Here is a 10,570-nt window from a genome sequence, read left to right as displayed (position 1 = left end):
AAGCCACAGTCCTCTCTTGTTAGTTGTTGTAGCCCATGGACTTACACGGTTACTGCACCCTTATCGCCATATCACCATTCCAAGACTGCCTCTAGAGCCCCTTAACTCTGGAAGTGATGCCCCTCTTCATTCTTTCCACCCCTCCCCCAAGTAAGCATCTTGATCTTACCAGGGAGCTGCCCAATGTCCCCACCCAACTTGCTGCTGGGTGAGTCAGGCCACTCCTAAACCTAGCCTGCCTTCTACTGTGACTCAGGGATGCCCCTCCCTAGGGGTTGAGATCCGGGCCAAGGCAAGGCAGCTACCTTAATCAATTTAGTTTATTTTAGGGTCCCCTAGGGCCAGGGCTGGGCCATGAGAAGATGGGGTGTGAAGGGAAATGTTTTCATGACAAGCCACCACATTTTCTCTCTGTGGTCCTAGACTCTTCTCCCCCCCCCCCCCCCCCAGCAATGGCTCTGCTGCTCCCATGGCCAAACTTCATCTCCCCAGTTCCCCTGAAGTTTGAGAATGTAAAAGACCAGAAATGGCTCTTGTAGGGTTAGGATAATCCCCACCATCCGAGAAAGCCAAATCACAGCTTGAGCACCTGCAAGAGTGACTCAGGAGAGAAATTATCTTAAACTTCCCCTCCCAGTCTTCCCCAGAGACAATCCGGATGGGAAAACCCAGCTGAAAGGGGCCATGGGGGAGAAAACTTGTACCCCTTTTCTAGAATTTACTTTTTTTACCTTTAAAGGGAGTTCTTGACCTAAAATTACATAAGGGAGGGGAATAAATTCCAGGGGGCGCTGGGAGGCCAGGCTCCTGAAACAGAGCTAGGGTTAGGGAGTGGAGCCCTGAGGAGAAAGAAATGGGGGCTGGGAAAACAGTAAACCTGAGTGTGTTGGGGGGGCGGGGGAAAGGGAGATGGAGGAGGCCCCAGAGTAGGGCGGGGACACTCCTTAAAAGCCCGTCCTGGTTCTGACCGGCCTACTACCAGGCACTTGCCGCCCCCCTCCCCTCCCCTCTGCATCCCCACCGAGGGTGATTGAAGAAAGAAGGTAGCCACGGAAATCCGCCGAAACCCGGAGCGGTAGGGACTCCAGGAAACCAGGCGCTCCAGGGCCTGAGAAGCATACCTTCACACCTTGTCGAATTACTTCTTGGAGGGGGGTGGGGGGGGTGACCCTGGATTTGAGGGTGATACCGAAGGAAAGCTGTGGAAGGAGAGAACAAGAGCTCCAGAGAAGCCAGCTACCTGCTGCCGGTGCTCAGCACTGGCTTTCTGGCCCTGCAAGGTCAGAGACTGCTCAGTGGCCATACGGATTGGGGGACAAGGTAGCGCAGATTCTTCTACTTTAGTGTGGGAGGGAGCGGGAGGCTTGCGTATGTGTGGAGGGGGGTTACTTCAGGCAGCCTCCCATTGAGATACCAGCTTTAGGATAACCCGCCGCTTCAAGACCCGGGATCGGGCAGGGAGCCCTATAAGCGCTTCCCTGAGCCTCCTCCCCATCTCCCCCTCCTCCCCCAGGCTCATCAGCTCCATGGCGCTGCCGCGGTCTTCTCCGCTCCAGGCCTGGGCCCTGATGCCCCCTGCTCCCACTGCTTTCGCATCTCCCACGTCTCATGCCTTGGAGCACGAGAGCCCCGGGATTCCCGGCGAGATTCCCACCAAGGTGAAGCGGCCCATGAATGCGTTCATGGTGTGGAGCTCAGGCCAGCGTCGCCAGATGGCGCAGCTTCACCCCAAAATGCACAACTCGGAGATCTCCAAGCGCTTGGGCGCGCAGTGGAAATTGCTGGGGGAGGCTGAGAAGCGGCCCTTCGTAGAAGAAGCGAAGCGACTCCGGGCGCGACACCTGCGCGACTATCCCGACTACAAGTACCGGCCGCGCCGCAAGATCAAGAACACCAGCCTGGGCCCCGCAGGTCTGGAGCTGGCCAGGCCAAGCAGGGGCAGCGGCAACCGCGGAGCCGAGTCCGGTTGGGGGACGGGGGGCTTCGGCTATCAGCCCCACTACCCCATTTCCTATCTGGCTGACGGCTGCAGGTGAGTGACGGCCTGGGGCGGGACGGGGGCCCCCTCACCCCCGGGCATCCACCAGCTGGACCCTCCTAGAGCACCACTGCGCCTTGTGCCATGGGAGGGAATTGAGGCAGGAGGGGCTGGGGAGGAAGAATTGAGCGCACGCTCTCCAAACCCGGAGCCCGGCCTCCAGCCGCAGGACTCAGGAGCAGTAGGAACCCCCGAATATCTCAGTGCATTTAGACCATAGTCACCTTAACCAGGATTCTGGACTGCCATCCAGGTTCCCTGGCTAATGGCGAAATCAGTGGCTGGCCTAGAACCTGGGAAGAAAGTGGAGTGGGGGGGTGTGGGCTTTTCAGCTGCTAGCCCCGGCCCAGAAAGCACAGGAGCCTCAGTCAGTGGTTATAGAGAGCAGAGAGGCAGGCTTTCCACAGTGGGAAAGCTGCTCCCCAAATTCGAAACCAAGTGCAGCTCCTTTGGTCAGCCACTTCTTCCTCTCTGCCAACTCATGTACCCAAGGACTTTTGCCCTTACCTCTTCCTGGGTTACCTCTAGAACAAGACTGCCTTTACACCCCAACCCTCAACTTTCCATTCCCAGAGTCCTGGCCTTTAAATGACCCGAGTCCCTCTCCCATCCCCTAGGGCAGGGAGATTGCAAGCCTCTCTCCTTGTCCTCCCTGGAAAAGAAAAACAGCTGGGGAGCATCCATGCCAAATGATGCCAACATGCCACAAAAAGACCAAGCCACTAGAGATCCCTATCCTATTGATATACCAAGCACAGTCTGGACACTGGACTCGGCTGAGCCAGAAACAAGCTGTGGCTCCTCCTCCTCCTTACCCAGAACAGGTCTAACTCGAAAGCTGGGGAATGTGTGACTCGGGAAAATCTACCCTGACACACCCTCTCCTGGGGAGGGAAGAACAGAGAACAAACTCTGGGTCGGAGAGAGGAAGCAGGAACCTCAGGAGATCATGGATACCAAGGAAGAGGCATGGCATGGGGGTAATGGGGACAGATACCCAGGTTCTTCTCACACTTCCCCTTTTCTTTCTTCACAGAGCTCACCACTATAAGCCGGAGGCCCTTTCCCTTTGTTCCCTTCCTCTTGGAGCTCCACTCCAAGGGGAGTTGTTGAACCCGTACAATTCTTATTCCCCTGGCCCCACCTCCTACAATCCTCCTCTCCTGGGTCCCACCCCCTGACCCACCTTTAATACCCTAGAGTCCAGGGGCCATGAAATGCCAGGGGCAAGGGATATAGAGATGCCTCTCCCATCTTTCTTTCACTCAGACCCCTTCCCTTAACAGCAGTATCCCCAGACACAAATATACCACCTGAATTCTGAAGGACCTAATTAAGGAAGAATGCTGGATTATTTTTGTATTGAAGATACAAATTTTTATATATTCTATGTTTTGTAAGATTAAACTCAGACTTTGAGTCTTGGTTCCATTTTTTGATTCTGTCCAAAGCTTCACCAACCCAAGGGATCAGTAACAGGGCCCAGCTCTGTTTCTCCTCTTAGGAACTTGCCCAGTTTGGGGTGGAGAAGGCTGTGCTGATAAGTTACCCTCAACCAGTCCCTCTCAGCCCCAGAGTCAAATATAATAGGATGGGAAAGGCCCTAAGGGTCAAAGGTCAGAATCAGAACAGGGGGTCCCACCTGAAAAAGACAGCTTTGGCTTAGGTTCTGGTCTGTTGTCTCTCTCCATAACTTTGATTACTGCCTATATTAGTCTCTGGTGTCACGTCCCTTCATCTCCTGGGCCCTTTGAGTACCCCAATGGGGGAAGGTGTTTAAAGGGGACCAGGCAAAAGGAGATACCTTCTAGGAATAAGAGGTGAGAAGCATATCTAGGAATCAAAAGGAAAGGAGGAACAAAGTTCCCTTTGAGCTCTGCCAGGTAGCCAGAGATCCTATCATAGATTAGGACTCTAGGTACACAGCCAGTTAATTAGCCACAGCTGGCATACTCATGGTCCAAGGCCAACACTAATGAGATCTGTGTCTTCACTTGTTACCTTTTCAGCCAGGGATGCTTGGAGGGTTTAACCTTCTCTTTGAAGCGTCCCAACACAGTGGAACAAGAAGCTATGGGGGAATGAGGGGAGAAGAGGGAAGTCTGAGGATTGCAGTTTAATCTAAAAATAAAGTTACCACATCAATAGAGTGGAATAAAGGGACAGGGGGAGTCCGGCTCCAAAAAAAGGATTTCAGTTTTGGAAGTGGGAAGAACCCAGGTCAGGAAGACCAAAGGAAAAGGAAATACCAAGGAAAAGGAATGAAGACCAAACTGGGGCCTTTGAGATACTGTTCTGGGTGGAAAGAGAGGCCACTACTGATGCTTCTTTTCCCATTTGTGAGGAATCCTGACATTCCAATAATAGAGGAGCTGGAAGGCAATGAGACCATTGCAGATGGAGGAGACAATAAAAGTCACAGCCATGAGGGGGTCACCTGTTTCCTGAGGATAGGACAGAAACAAAAAATATCAGAGTTAGAGGTTGAGCAGCTAGTCCAACCCATTCTTTTTACATAAAGGGCAGGGAGATTCAAATGGTTTGCCCAGGCCTAGTAGGCAGTTTTAGAGGCAGTGGAATCTCAGTCCCCGTTCTGAAGGAAATCTAATCTCATTTTCAGGAGTAAGTTGGCATTTAACCAGTAGGGCCCCTAAGGAAGTGGGGACTGTTCTCTAAGGGAACCCTCACCTGGATGGAGGTGAAGATTCGGGCAAGGGAGCCAGCAAAGAGTAGGAAAACTGTGACTGCTGACAGGTGGCCCGTGTGACCATTTCTGTAGTTGGTGATCACCTGGAGTAACTAAGGAAAATGAAAAAACCCTTGTGCTCATCAATCCTGTCCCTTTCCCATCATTTGGTGTGTTCTTCACCCTATCTCCACCACTGCCCACCTCCTCTTCTTCATCTCCAAATCCCCCCTACCCCTCATATTCTATTTGTCCTTCTCCACCCCCACCCCATAAACCTACACACACACACACACACACACACACACACACACTCACCCTCCCTATGATCACAGCAGGCATGTTGGTGGCCTGGAGTAGGGTGACCACAGCCTTAGGCGTCAAGGGTGAGAGCAAAACCAGCAGGATCAGGACATAGACACCTAGTAAGGCCACACCTGGAGTGGTGCCAGGAAAAGATCAATGGACGTTCAATTTTCGTTATCTTCCAGCTTGCCTACCACCCCTGTTTTGCTCTCACAGAAATCCTCAACCCTTCTTCCATTACAGTGCCCCAACCATGCAGCAGTGTAGGGAACCCAGCCCAGAGCCTCCCCTGCCTCTCCCTTAGGGCTGGAAGATACCTCTCATGCTATGTCCTCTGTAGTGTAGGATCAGGAAGCAGATGGTAATGGTCTGTAGCATTAAGAACAAGGCCTCACCCCATGAGCTGAAGGGGAGCCAAAACATGTGTCAGAGCTGGACCCAATCCTCTACTGCCCCTATGGTCTTCCTGAGATCTACAACTCCCACGGGGTATCTGTTATCACAGCAAGTGCCCATTGGGTGTTCAAGGAGTTGCCTAGCGCAACTATCTATGAACATCTAGATAATCTATCTATGAGAAGCTGGGAGCCAGAAACCCAAGGTTGGCCTTCCCACAGCTTCTGGCCCAGACAGCTCTAACTTCCTCAGTTCCCAGAGCTCTGAATACACAATACTCTTGAACTGTTTTTTTTAAAGAGGGGGATGGGTAGAGAGCATTCAAATTCTTCACATTCCTCAGGAAGTAGTTATCATGCTCCCAAAGCTATTTGGGCCCCTCACTCACCTGAATGGGAAGCTATTGGCCAAGCTGTAGACTATGGTCCCAGTTAAGGCCACCAGTTCTAGAATAACTGCCTGGAGGCTCAGTCCTTCTGCACTCTTCACCCCCAGAATTTTAAACACCTGAGGTAGTTTCACTGTGAGAAGGCAAACAGATAACAAGAAAAGCCAAATCCTGGCAATACAGACACCCCACTCCCTTCCCAGTGGGCCAAGCTCCCTTGGAGTCCTAGCCTCTGAGGTGACTGGGGAGGACACTTCTAATTCCCACTGGACACTCACCCAGCAATGATCCAGCAACAATGCCAAGCCCCAGGCCTTTGCTGATTAGTATCTTGAGGCAGGGAACTGGAAGAGGAGAAGAGGAAGCAAAAAAAAAAGGTAAGATATTAGAAAAGACAAAGCCAAGGTATAAACTACAAGGCCAAGCTTGGTGTCCTGCAGCCTCCTTTGAAGGCAGAGGCTGTGCCAATGCCAAGAAACAAACAACAAGGGTATTAAAGCACAGGGACAACTAAGATTGCAGTGTCCACTCCCCCAAACCGACCACTTTTAGGCCCGGCCTTAGGGACACTACCTCTCTCTACTGCTCTTTCTTGAGAATCACCTGGAAAAATAGTCTCATAGACTCTGAGCTCTTTGGGGTCATCTGAGGGGAAAGAATGATACCCCATTCTCCCTGCTCCACTCTCCTACCCGGGCTAACCCAGGCTGTCTCCCTGGACAACACTGTCAGATTCAGGAAAACTTTGGGATTTGAAATTAGAGACCTGTACCTCCTAATTGTTATCCCTGTGAACTTAGACAAATAAGTTAAACCTCTGAGTCTGTTTCCTCATCTGTCAAATGAGGTGGTTGGACTAGAAGATCTCAAGAATCCCTCTCTGCTTCAGTTTTCCTCACTTCTCTAATGGAGAGAATACTGGCACAACCCACCCCACTTCACAGGGATGCTGTGAGAAAAGTACTTTGAAAACCTCAAAACCCTGTGTGAGCCACTATCATCATCCTGATGCACCTGCCCAGAAACCTTCAATGGCACCCCTATCAGTCATTGAAAGAGAATCTCCACTGCTTACCAACAGAAACCCTCTCTCACCCTTGGGCAAGCCTTAATGCTGACTTTTTTCCAATCACTGAGCTCTTACTTTCACTATTGCTCCCACTTAGAACACCCTCCCCCAAACCTGCCCAAGCTGTCCCTGACCACTCTGGCCCAAAGTGATCTTACTCTTTGTTCCATCTTGATTGTCCTCCTGCCTGAGTGTTCCTCCTCAGATGACTTGGCTGGCTTTTCATCTCTATCGAATCCTCTAACTGTGGGGATAACGCAAAGGCTCTGTTTTAAGCATTACTTGGTAAGTGGGTTTCTTTATGCAGATGACTATCTTTCTCCTGAACTCTTGTCCCAAATTACTGCTTATTACACATTTCAAAATAGATGTTCCATAGACATCTTAAACTCAAAATGTTCAAAACAGAATTCATTATCTTCCCCCCAAGGTTCACCTCCCCACCCTATTTCTACTCGGGGAATTACCATCCTTCTATTCACACAAATTCATAATGATGATGATTATCATCATCACAAAAATAATGAACCCTGTACACTTTACAAAGTGGTTTTAAAAATATTATATAATTTGATCCTCACAACAATCTAGTGAGGTGGGTAACATTATTATTCCCATCTTGCTAACAGGGGTGCACAGAGAGATTAAGTGACTGACTTGTCTGAAGCTGGATTTGAACTCTGGTCTGCCTGATTCTGAATCTAATAATCTATCCACTGTGCCACCTAGCTGACTTGGTGTCATCCTCAACTCTTCACATCCCCTTACCCCTATATCCAATCAGTTGCTAAGTTTTGTCTCTTGTACATTTGCAACATTTCTCATTCTATCTCCTCCTGACTCAAGAAGCCATCACCCCAGTTCAAGTCCTTAGCATTCGTCTCCTGGACTATTGCAATAATGTTCTAATTGGTCCCTCTCCCTTGAGTTTCTTCTTTTCCAAATTCATCCTCTACACAGATACAAAGCAATTTCTGACCGTGTCACTTCCCTACTCAATCAACTCATGTGGTTCCCAATTACCTCTAGGATCAAATCTAAATTCCTTTGGCATTTAAAACCCTCACAGACTGGCTTCAATCTGCCTGTCCAACTTTATTATGCACCACTCCTTTTCATACAATGATATTCTCATATATGCACACATTGTCTCCCCCAATAGAATGTAAGGTCTTTGAGGGCAGGGACTGTTTCATTTTTGTTTCTGAGGCCACATCACTTGTGCCTGCTTATGTTCTGCATGTATTGGAGGGTAGCAGAATACAGTGGAAAGAGTGTTGGCCTGAGTCAGAGGACTTGGGTTCAAATACCAATGTTTGATACTTTTTAGCTTGGGCAAATCACTTAACCTCCCTCAACATTCTCAGAGCCTCAAGTCCATGCCAGCTTGAGCTCTATGTTCCCTCAGTAGAAAAAGGAGGTTAGGCTAGCTGATCTGTAAGCTTCCTTCCAGTTCTAAATGATCCTAAGATAGTTTTACATGTACTGTGAGTTCCTGGGTGTTTCCTTATATTCCCCCAAGTCTGGCACACTGCACTGCACACACCCAGCTGCTCAATAAAGGTTATACATGATATAATTCACCCTATATCTCAGTTTGCTTCAGTTTTCTGCTGGGAAGTGGTACTAATACAACTACCTTTCATGATGAGAAGTATATTTGGAGTCAGAAGACTCCAAATGAGCCCTGGGTACTTTACAACTTATATGATCCTTGCCCTCTATTAACTAATTCCCTTAACTAAAAAATACGGGAGGATAGCTTATCTACCAAATTTAGGAAGTCCTTTTTTTTTTTGTAGGGCAATGAGGGTTAAGTGACTTGCCCAGGGTCACACAGCTAGTAAGTGTCAGGTGTCTGAGGCTGGCTTTGAACTCAGGTCCTCCTGAATCCAGGGCCACTGCACCATCTAGCTTCCCCTCACAGAGTAGTTTTATAACATAATATGTAACAACAGTGTGGAAGACAGCCTGCTTTAATAGTCAAAGCTCTGGACTTGAGAGTCGGAAAGATTTAGGTTTAAATTCGACCTTGGACATAAAACGTAGGTATACATACATATATTGCGCCACTTATTATGGAGATCTATGTTCAAATTTTAACTCTTCTGCGTGGCCCTGGGCAAATCACATGACCTCTCCAGCTTCACTATCTTCATCTATAAAATGGGAATGATCGAACCTGCGCGAACTATACCTCCCTCTGTCACGTGGTAGAAAACAAACTAATGGAAAGAAGGCGTGCTAAAATATCTGCTGCCGTCATTATCACGGCTTACGTTTTACAGACGGAAATTTAGCAGTTCCGGCATCAACTCACTAACCTAGATACTTAATTATGAGGCTGCAGCGGCTGTTACAGACCTCATTAATCACGCCCCCGCCCGCAGCCCCTATAAAAAGAACCCGGCTTCCCTTCCCACGTGGGATCGAAGCCACTTCCGCCCTGCCCACCTGGCCGTCTTTACTCACTACCGCCCGAAAGGTCACGGCAGCGACTGCTATGATCTCGGGTTTGACAGCCCACCCCAGGCCAGCCCCAGATCCCTACGTTCGCAGGACCACGTGATACTGGAGAGGGGCTCACCATCGAGCAAATCCAAGTCAATAAAAAACCGATCGTAGCATTTCTCGGGCAGAAGAAAAGGCACCAGAAGCCGCTTTAGAGGCCCTTCCGCTTCCTCCGCCATCTTGCAAACTGATCCCTTCCGCTTGCCTATCCCTTCCCCCTCCCTCGCCCGGCCTGCCATTAAACGTCGTTGGCAAGCGCATGCGCGTTTCCATACTTCCGCCCGCTTTCCCCTCCCCCGTGCTCTCGTCTGTGAGTACGCTGGCGCTCTTCATCACCCGGAAGTGTTTGCCTTCGAGGCGCAAAGTGCCCCTTTTACACCATTTTTGTTGCTCTTTGACTAACGGAAAAGTGTGTGGTGGCGAAGGGAGGGGCTGGGGTGGACGGAATTTTAAAAGGGCGATCTACGCATGTGCAGTTGGCTCTGTGTTTGAGTATCCGTTTTAGTGAATGAGCCGTTTCGTCACCAGGGCCCCCTTGGCGCCATTTTGTATATTCCCTTCCAATTTGGGTGTCTTTGTCTTGTTAAAGGCCGAGAGGGAGAAGCCTAAATACTCTCCCACTTTTATTAAACCAAAGCCTCGAGGGGAGGCGTGGGCAAGATACCAGAATCATCCGTGGTGTGCCAGGCAATAATCCTGCCCCATGATGTCATGGAGAGAGAAGTCTTTAATGTAATTAACCCCCCACCGCAATAAGGCCTTTTTTGTCTTTATAACCCCAGAGTTTGAGCCCATCGAATTAAATGGATTAAAGTCATTGGCAGCCTGTTGCTGGCAGCCATCTTGGATCCTGAGGTTTATTGTCATTCATCGTCAAGCTCTCCTCTCACTCCCTTCAACCAAAGTCCTTTCTGACACCTGAGCCCCTGTAGGCCAAGGCTCCTTCCTGGGGTTTTGGGAGCAGAGTACTAAGGCTTTGGTTAGTTGGAGCTGTTAGTGCCACTTGAGAGAGGTCCTAGCAGGACCACATTTGGCAATGTGGAGACAGACGCCAAAACGTGCCCGTGTGTGTCCCAGGAGTGGGGGGGGGGGGGATCGGGGTAAGGGAAGTGGCGTTTGCAAATATGAGGTACTCTGGCAGGTGGCCTACAAGGTCATCTGTGATGTGTAGGAGAC

At 49.8% G+C, this 10,570-nt stretch overlaps 2 protein-coding genes across 3 annotated transcripts; one reads left to right on the top strand and one right to left on the bottom strand.

Annotated features, from left to right (window-relative positions):
• Nucleotides 1–560: 560 nt before the first annotated feature.
• Nucleotides 561–3,243, top strand: SOX15 (SRY-box transcription factor 15). The gene is made up of 2 exons (XM_043963735.1): nucleotides 561–2,032; nucleotides 3,075–3,243. The coding sequence occupies exons 1-2, from the start codon at nucleotides 1,527–1,529 to the stop codon at nucleotides 3,217–3,219; spliced, it is 651 nt and encodes a 216-aa protein (XP_043819670.1). The 5' UTR covers nucleotides 561–1,526; the 3' UTR covers nucleotides 3,220–3,243.
• A 149-nt stretch (nucleotides 3,244–3,392) lies between these two features.
• Nucleotides 3,393–9,628, bottom strand: MPDU1 (mannose-P-dolichol utilization defect 1). Of its 2 annotated transcripts, none has more exons than XM_043963733.1 (7): nucleotides 9,471–9,628; nucleotides 6,093–6,158; nucleotides 5,815–5,947; nucleotides 5,348–5,433; nucleotides 5,043–5,161; nucleotides 4,727–4,837; nucleotides 3,393–4,482 (listed from the first exon to the last, which is right to left on the bottom strand). In XM_043963733.1, the coding sequence occupies exons 1-7, from the start codon at nucleotides 9,571–9,573 to the stop codon at nucleotides 4,354–4,356; spliced, it is 747 nt and encodes a 248-aa protein (XP_043819668.1). In that variant the 5' UTR covers nucleotides 9,574–9,628; the 3' UTR covers nucleotides 3,393–4,353. The 2 variants fall into 2 exon arrangements, with proteins under 2 accessions (XP_043819668.1, XP_043819669.1); XM_043963734.1 differs by lacking the exon at nucleotides 5,815–5,947 and adding an exon at nucleotides 7,042–7,127 and having other exon boundaries at nucleotides 9,471–9,610.
• Nucleotides 9,629–10,570: the final 942 nt, after the last annotated feature.

This window comes from Dromiciops gliroides, chromosome 4 (assembly GCF_019393635.1).
Source record: "Dromiciops gliroides isolate mDroGli1 chromosome 4, mDroGli1.pri, whole genome shotgun sequence".
Taxonomy (NCBI): Eukaryota; Metazoa; Chordata; class Mammalia; order Microbiotheria; family Microbiotheriidae; genus Dromiciops; species Dromiciops gliroides.
The sequence above is the reverse complement of the archived record's forward strand: the minus strand, read 5'-3'. Positions and strand labels throughout refer to the sequence as shown.

Coding starts and splice junctions, on each gene's coding strand:
- SOX15 (XM_043963735.1), top strand. CDS start 1,527: ATGGCGCTGCCGCGGTCTTCTCCGCTCCAGGCCTGGGCCCTGATGCCC. Junction 2,033..3,074: donor TATCTGGCTGACGGCTGCAG/GTGAGTGACGGC, acceptor CTTTCTTCACAG/AGCTCACCACTATAAGCCGG.
- MPDU1 (XM_043963733.1), bottom strand. CDS start 9,573: ATGGCGGAGGAAGCGGAAGGGCCTCTAAAGCGGCTTCTGGTGCCTTTT. Junction 6,159..9,470: donor TGACTTGGATTTGCTCGATG/GTGAGCCCCTCT, acceptor CTCCTCTTCCAG/TTCCCTGCCTCAAGATACTA. Junction 5,162..5,347: donor CAGAGGACATAGCATGAGAG/GTATCTTCCAGC, acceptor GCACCACTCCAG/GTGTGGCCTTACTAGGTGTC.